Source organism: Zeugodacus cucurbitae, chromosome 3 (genome assembly GCF_028554725.1).
Source record: "Zeugodacus cucurbitae isolate PBARC_wt_2022May chromosome 3, idZeuCucr1.2, whole genome shotgun sequence".
In the NCBI taxonomy this organism is placed as follows: Eukaryota; Metazoa; Arthropoda; class Insecta; order Diptera; family Tephritidae; genus Zeugodacus; species Zeugodacus cucurbitae.
Window position 1 is genome coordinate 20,371,093 of NC_071668.1, and position 8,641 is coordinate 20,379,733.

The 8,641-nt window shown below is 37.0% G+C and overlaps 1 protein-coding gene across 1 annotated transcript; it reads left to right on the forward strand.

The window, feature by feature from the left end:
- The first annotated feature begins 1,452 nt into the window (after positions 1 to 1,452).
- LOC105216403 (gustatory and pheromone receptor 33a) lies at positions 1,453 to 7,940 on the forward strand. Its single transcript, XM_011190875.3, has 5 exons — positions 1,453 to 2,268; positions 4,101 to 4,531; positions 6,677 to 7,072; positions 7,129 to 7,594; positions 7,660 to 7,940. Exons 1-5 carry the CDS (start codon positions 2,239 to 2,241, stop codon positions 7,780 to 7,782), a joined length of 1,446 nt encoding a protein of 481 aa, XP_011189177.2. The 5' UTR covers positions 1,453 to 2,238; the 3' UTR covers positions 7,783 to 7,940.
- The last annotated feature ends 701 nt before the right edge of the window (positions 7,941 to 8,641 follow it).

Here is an 8,641-nt window from a genome sequence, read left to right on the forward strand (position 1 = left end):
CAACAGCTGACAGCTAGATTATCCAAATGTTGCCATATCGGTTGGAAGTTAACTGTCACTTGTTAAGTTGCCAGTTTATGGCATTGACTTAACTTAATGTAGTGTGAGGGTTGAACTTAACGTGAAGTGTGATTGTTTTGGAGAATTTTTATGGATAACGAATTGCTTAATAAATTAAACAAAAAATTTATCGATTTTGGAACCAAATTTTAAAATATTAGTAACGAATAGATTTCTAGCACTACTACGTACTTTTTTTTCAAATATTTAGTCGACCAAAATTTTCCTATTCTTGAATCAACAGACAGCATGAGGATCTAAGCACTGGAACTTAAAACAAAAGTCTTGCTTCTTAATAATCCTACAAATAATTCTCAAACCAGTGGTTCCAAACTATACTGCACTACACTAAAAATACAGAAAATCAATAATATACTCCTGCATTATACCCAAAATACTGTAGAACCTTATCGTATCTCGTAATCCTTGAAAACAACATTGAACTGAGAATAAACTGTCAAAATTTCAAATAAATTTTTGACATTGTAAATTAGTATTTAAATCGAGAGCTCAAACACGATTACAGCGACGAAAATTGCTGAAATGTTGCATAAATACGTGACGCGTTCAATTTTGTCTGCAGCTCATAAACCGCAAACATTTCCAGATGGATTAATCAAGCGTGGATTCCAGGCCACTAAAGCTGGTCCACCGAAATATCCCATAGGAAATATTGATTTTATTGTACTCGGTGGAGGTTTCGTCTTTGGCATCTGCTTATTGCCACTTTGGGCTTTGAAACAGGTTCGAAAGTGGTCGGAGATTCACAATAGTACCGAATGAAATGTACGAATTGTTTATGTCTATGAAATTTTGTCTTAATAAATTGAATTATTGAGGTGAAATATATGTTTTATTTAACATGAGACATTCCTTTTTCCTAGATCTTTGACTATAGCTCCACTTTTTCAAGATTTAAAGCAGATAACAGTCTAAGGAGGTTAAATTACGTAGAACTCGTTAATGTGCTCGAAATGTGATTGTTTCAACTCCTTATAACCTTAGTTTTTCTTTTTTAAAGCTCCGAATAAGTAGAAGTCTTCGGCTAGTCGACTTAATTTGGACACACATGTATTGGGATGTCATCATGGATCTCGCATCGTCTTATAAAATTTGATAGTTTCGGCAGCCTAAAGGAATACTCTAATTGGAACAGTCATACTAAATACATAAATTGATGCCATCTTGTAAAACCAGTCGACCTACAAAACGAAATGTCAACAACTTGGGAGTACTCCTAAAATGAAAACGATATCGCCTGGTGATTAAGGTTAGTTTAGTTTAGATCAAGGTGTAAATTTTCTCAACTGCAGAGAGTCTCACTATCCTTTATGGCAACGAAATACTCCGAACGGATCGCCAAGACCCTCATGATTCGACAAAGCGCTATTACAAAGTTCTAAAGTCGACTTCGTTCGCCGAAGGTGTGGCTACCGAGGCGTTTTAACTTAGTCTGGTGAATGCTGGACATAGAAGGAAGTAGTGTTTGGACGATTCCTCATCGCCTTCCTCCAAACATCTTTGGCTTCTGGCTGGACCCTAACCTTATTGCATATGTGCCCATTGGACACTCCAATCATTGCGACAAGATGTGGCTTCCTAAGCGATAGCTGCTGGAAGTACCGTTTTCGGTGGTCATAAAACATTTAAAAATGTTAGGTCCCCAGAGTCTTGTTGTTGTCTTGTAAAAATGGAAAATCTATAGAAATTCATGGTTATAAAAATAACTATACCTAAAATATTTACAGTGCGTTTTTGAAGGAAATAAATATCCGTTAGCCGCGTCGATAAACGTTTAAACTTATGAATCAGAAACTTTAATACGAATTGAGGTTAAGTGATTACTGAGTTCACTAATAACAACTAGCTTTAATAGTAGCGTATTCCACCACAATTTCTCTCAGTGTATATTCTTATTAAACTAATTGAGATCCTTGTGTCGTTTAGGTTGATTGAATTGATATTATCGCACATTGTTTTCAACTGATAGCTCAACGCATTTGTTGTTGTAATATTATTATTTTGCATTTGTATAACAATAATTTTATTCGTATTAACTCGTATGTAAATTAACCGAACATAAAATTAGGATTAAGCCTAAAGACTCATAAGCGTTTATAACAGTGAGTTCTAGAGAGTATAGTTGAGTGGTCGCAAGTCGGAGTAAAATAAAGGAAAATGAATTTGTTCCTGCAAATAGCGTCATTGGTAAATTATAAAAGGAGAAAGGAAATCCATATAGAATAATTATAATATAAATTTAATTGCTTGATTATGTAGTATAAATTGGGTTATTGATATGAGTGTGAAGAGTATAAAGGATTGGTCGTAAATGTCCTTAAACTCGTTTACTCGAAGTTGCTTTGAAATGAAACTGACGTGGTTGGTTATCAAAATCTGTTCTAACTCGAGAGAAGTGATAGTGGTTGAGGCAGTAACATTAGTAAGAGAGTGATTAGAGACTTTAATTTGGAAAAGACGTCCTCTCTTCGGCACTCTTCGTCAAAATTGTAAATTTTTTAAGGTCAAATCATGCTCTGCCGTTTATTTTTGGCAAAAATATATCTTAAGAAACCTATATTATTTGTCAATCTATGTCGTGTCGGTGACATAACTATAGATAGTGGAAGGAAGGCAGACTTTTTCTCACTTCTAAAAGATAATAATAAAGGGGTTTTCAATAAGTGCGCTCGAAAGTGAAATGAAATTCTTTATTCCTGAGGATGTACATTCGATGTCATTATGTATGGAACTCGATTGCTTTTGCAAGTCCACCACGGTCACGCTTGCTGAAGTCCAAACGCTGAATCCAATTTTCGACGATTTTCAAGCATAAATCGCCCCATACTGCTGCGTTCTATATTCGCTGACTTATTGGCATAGACCATAGACTTGACATAGTCCTACAAGAAATAGTCTAACGGCGTCCAATCGATTCACTGAGGCGTCCAATTGACTTGCCCATTTCGTGAGATGACACGTTCACCAAACTCGGTTTTCAATAAATCGATTGTGACATTCGCTGTGTGGCTTGTGGTGACGTCTTGTTGGAACTGCATATTGTCCAAGGCCATATAATCCACTTCGGACCAAAAATATTCGGTTATAATTGAGCGGTAGCGATTCCCATTCACAGTAACGTGTCGGTCTTGATCACCACAGAAGAAGTACGGCCCAATGACGTCGCCGGCCCATAAACCGCACCAAATCGTAATTTTTTTGCGGGATGCAATGGAGACTCATGGAGTACGTGTGGATTGCTGCCTGACCAATTGCGCATATTTTGCTTATTGACGAAGCCATTCAGCCAGAAATGAACCTCATCGCTGAAGGTGATTTCTCGATGAAAATCCGGATCATTTTCAAGTTGTTGCTCAGCCCAATTCACGAACATACGAGGATTCTGGTGGTCAAGCAGCTTCAGTTCTTGCTTCAATTTGATCTTGTAAGGATGTAGGCCAAGATCTCTTCGCTAAAATCGCCACAGCGACGTCACAGAGATGCCCAACGCTTGAGAACGACGTGTGCGTGACGAGACTGTTAAATTTTAATATTTTCGACTCGTTGTTGGATCGTATATCTTTCCTCGATGAAATGGTCTACTTTTATAGCGTCCCTTTTGAAAACCCCTTTATAGAGAAGAAAACTTGGTATATATCGGTATATACTAAGTCGTGTTTAAACCCGAAAATTTCCTAATTTTTTATTCAACTAGGCATGCTGATAATCTTTCTGACACATTTCCGAATCGGATAATGTCCTATGGTAGATATGACTTTAAAAAGTTTAGTAAAATGATATCATAGAACGGTCTTCAAGGTCTTCAAATACGTGGTTGTCGTGACCAAATACCCAAAATTCTAAACAAACACTAAAAATCAATCGAAATATTTACCATATCACTAATTTCAGATATTTATTAAAAAAAAACTAAATCTTCAAGCTATTTTATATAAGTTTTTCTCAATTTAACACTTATCTGCTATTTAAAGTTCTCTTTGCTCTCTAATAAACAATAATTCTCTCTTCTTGTGTGACAGCTCTTCGGCTTGATGCCCTTCAATCGCACCGAAGCGGACTCAAATTTAGTTGTGGACTATAGCATCATATTCATTATGCCAGTTTTCTATCTATTCTGCTACTACTATGTGAACTATCAGGAATTGACCATTTACAATTTGAAGGAATGCGCCAGTATTTGCAACTTTAGCGGTAAACTGCTGGTGCATTTGGGCTGCTTTCTTTATTTGACCATTTACTTTCTAACGCTACTGCGTCAAAAAAAGTTCTACATTGAATTTGGCAAAAGACTATTAGAAATCGATGAATTAACAGAGAAATGTATCGAATTGGCCGACAATCGCAGTACAATGACGGTAACAAAAAAGAAGCGGCTATTCTATATAACATGGGCCTTCATATTGGGTACCTTCGCATTCGCTATATTTTATGATGTCAGGCATGTTTTCAAGTAAGTTGGTTTTAATTATGAGTTATAATTATCATTCAGTTAGCTACGAATGGGTGAGTGGGTCAATGGAGACCCACTTTTTACCTTACCAGAAAGCTAAAGTGTTAATCTGTATTTTGTGTCCCAAATGGAAGTTGGATCTTACATTGAAGATGTTGAAGAAGTATTTTATTGACTCTACTTTATGTAGAACTCATATATTTGATTGGCTTAAAGTATTTAACGAGGGTCTTGAGTTAGTATTTAGAATTTTGTGACAGATAAGGCGTCCGTCCACCTCTTAAAACACCGATCGCTTCGAAAAATGTAAAGAAATCGTCCGAGGAGTAGTATCGAGACTAGTACCTCTCAATATCCCTTTAAGAGATAGACTCTGAGGAAATTCTTATCTACTAGGTGACATTTTAATATACTTAGGAAGTTCCCGTTTCTACCCAATACCACTCATTTTGGTAATCAATTAGAATTTAATATAATAACGGCACTCAATATTATCTTCCCCACTAGAAAATAGTGGAAAAAGGCGAGGTGGACAAAGACACAGAGATAAGTAACTATACGGACGGATTCAAACTAAATAAATGAGTGGGAGGGAGGTGTCTTTTCATAAAAACTAAATACCAGAATTGTCTTTCGACTACCAGATCAAGCAGAGTTTACTGCAATTAAAGAATTTCCCGAGTCTTCTCGTGTAAGACAGCCAAGCAGCTTTGAAAATCCTAAAGTCCTTAAGGATTTTCTCAAAGATAGTGAAATAATGCTTTGAGCTTTTGATGGGACCGGTTTCCTACTACAAAATAAACCTGCAATGGGTTGCAGGACAGAATGATATTCCAGGTATCTGTGAAACAGTTGAACTAGCCGGATTAGATATTACCTTACAATGGTATGTACTATATGTATGTAATTGACATAGAAATCGTTTATTTGATTATAGCGGAATCAAAAATAGCGCGCCATTCTTCTCTTTCCCTCTCAATTCGCCGTCCGTTAGAAATCCAAGTGCAGCCAGGTCCTTCTCCACCTGGCCTTTCCAACGGTGTGGAGGTCTTCCTCTTTCTCTGCTTCCACCGGATACTGCATCGAACACTTTTAAAACTGGAGCGCTTTCGTCCATGCGGACGACATGATTAAGCCAGCGCAGTCGCTGAACTCGTAGAGCTCATCGTTCCATCGTCTGCGGTATTCGCCGTTGGCAATGCTCAAAAGACCATACATCTTTCGCAAAATCTTTCTCTCGAAAACTCCTAAAGTCGTCTCATAGGATGTCGTCATCGTCCACGCTACTGTACCATATATCAAGACGGGAATAATGAGCGAATTCTAGAGTCTGATTTTCGACGAGAGCGGACTTTACTTTTCAATTGCCTACTCAGTCCAAAGTAGCACCTGAATGGAATAAATATCGTACATTCCGGCTATTGAAATTTAAAACTAAATAAGAACTCTAGTAGGAGTGCTAAGAGGTCACTGTTTGATTGGAAGACACACCAATTGACTGGATATACCATTTATTGGCTACTGTAGAAGCAGTAGAAGATGAATATACTGTTGTCTCTAGCTCAATGATACAGAAAAATAATTACGACTAAAGGTCATGGTGTGCGTAACGATATCTCGAAGGGTCTACACATAAAAAACTATTTGAGAAGATTATCTCGAACAAGTCGACAGTTTGGTTCAAAGAAGACATTGTAGTGTGCGGGTATCCTAGTCTCGGTACTTACATAAGGGGTATCCTAAGGGCCTGACATTCCCTATACCTGTCTACCTATCTAATACCCCGGATTGACCCACAAAAATACGGCCACCTTAATTGGCATAAACTGAACATGAAACTTAACCAAACGAACATGCCAAACTCGACTAATACGTTGTTTTGATTTAGTTAATTGAGTTCATAATTGACTCAATTTATTTTATTGTTATTGTAGCAGTATGAAATCATCTCTCGGGTTTCGAGAATTTTATCGAGATTATAATATTTTGACTTATATGAAGTCGGGTCTATTACAGTTAGTTAGATCCAACAGTAGAGAGCACGGATATTCTTTTTGTTGTACAAAACTACTCAATTTAGACTTAAATAATGAAATAATTAATAGTTTATTGTACAAAGTTATTTATTTCCCTTTTCATTCCCAGATACTTCGGTCCATTTTGTTTCTATACAAATATGGTCATCACATTTCCATACGTCACCGGCAGCTTAGTGCAGGGCATGTTCGCCTCCTATATATCGGAGATTTCCGCACGTTTTGCCGCATTAAATTTGCTCTTCGAAAAGATCAATAATGAGAGTGAGAAAAAGAATTCACCAATCGCCGTTATGGATATCGAAAATGATACGCGTAAGGAGAGTAGCAAAGTGGGTCCGGCAATTATCAGTGATATGTCAAGAACTAAAACGGCTAGCTTGCAAAAGAAAACCAGAAAATCGGATGAATTGAGTAATAGTGATAGTGATTTTGGTGAGGACGATGACTCGGCCGATGATGCGTACAGCTTAAGTGAATATGATGAGACGCGCACAACAGATGGGTTTGTATTAGATGGTGTTTTTGCGGTTGATCACTTTATTTTTGCATTTTTTCCAGCAAAACCTCGGAAACTAATTTGCCCAGCCTCTTCAAACTGCACGACAAGATACTCTCACTGAGCGTTTTGGTGAATGCCGAGTTTGGCGCTCAATGCGTCCCTTATATGGCGGCCTGTTTTGTCATCACCATTTTCGGCATCTTTTTGGTGACCAAGGTCATGTTTATTGTTGGTGGCAAAAATCAATTGCTGGACTATGTGATCTATCTCTATGTCATATGGAGTTTCACCACCATGATGGTGGGTTACTTCGTATTGCGTTTATGTTGCAACACGAATGCGCACTCCAAGCAATCGGCTATGCTCGTACACGAGATTATGCAGAAGAAACCGGCATTTATGCTGGGTAATGATATCTACTATAACAAAATGAAGGCGTTCACATTGCAATTTCTACACTGGGAAGGCTACTTTCAGTTCAATGGCATCGGGTTGTTCGCATTGGATTATACCTTCATCTTCTCGGTGAGTTGCGTATATTTTTAATATTTATTTAAAATAAAATAAAATAATTTAAAAACATATTTCAGACGGTAAGCGCGGCCACATCGTACTTGATTGTGTTGTTGCAGTTTGACATGACATCGATTTTGAAAACCGATGGTCTTACACCCAGAGCTTTGACAGCAGACACTGCTGTAAATACTGCTTAAAGCAAATGAATTTTACCGTTAATATCGACTTATTAAGTCTTTAATAACTATTTTATTAACATTTTTCACTTAAGAAAATTTCGAAACTTTTTCAGTACTCAAATATGCATGTTTTTCAAAATCTCAGTGTAATCATAAATAATTTTTCAATTTTCGATATTTATGCACTAATAAATATTAAAAGAAATTATTGAAAATATGCCTGTATATATGTATATAATTTCAACCCTTCCGACCACCTGCAGCGTTTGCCATTGACAACCCTTACATAATCGATTTAGCTTTGCTGGTAAAGCTTTACAACAACTTTGTCATATAATACATATTCAGTAGTATATTTCTACCAGTTAGTTGTTGTTTTTGTTGCTATTATTGCCACCACAGCATGCTGAGCAAAGCTCGTATTTGAAAACTGTCACAATTTACGCTGTAAAATCATGGTAACTACATCCTAAACTGATAAAGTTTGTTTCCTATTGCGCGCCAGCGCTAACTCGATTCTCTGCCAATATAATTTGGCACAAATTCAGCGAGCAGTTACAGTTACCGGTCGTAACCTAGTAGGAAAAATTTAGTATAATTGAAAAAATAATAATATATTTATACTCTCGCTACAAATTTGCTAAGAGAGTATTAAAGCGGTTGTTTGTAACACCCAAAACTAAACGAGTTAGATATATGGTTATATATATCAAAACGATCAGGGCGACGAGACGAGTCGAAAACCGAATGTATGTCCGTCCGTCCGTCTGTGCAAGCTGTAACTTGAGTAAAAATTAAGATATATTGGTACCATAGGAAGGTTGCTTTCAAAGATGAGCAAAATCGGATCACTGCCACGCCCACAAAATGGCGAAAA

What these genes read in the sequence shown, in the direction of transcription:
- LOC105216403 (XM_011190875.3), top strand. Translation starts at nt 2,239, where the DNA reads ATGAATTTGTTCCTGCAAATAGCGTCATTG. An exon ending in GAGACGCGCACAACAGATGG is followed by an intron (nt 7,073 to 7,128) that starts GTTTGTATTAGA and finishes CATTTTTTCCAG; the next exon opens with CAAAACCTCGGAAACTAATT. An exon ending in ATTATACCTTCATCTTCTCG is followed by an intron (nt 7,595 to 7,659) that starts GTGAGTTGCGTA and finishes AACATATTTCAG; the next exon opens with ACGGTAAGCGCGGCCACATC.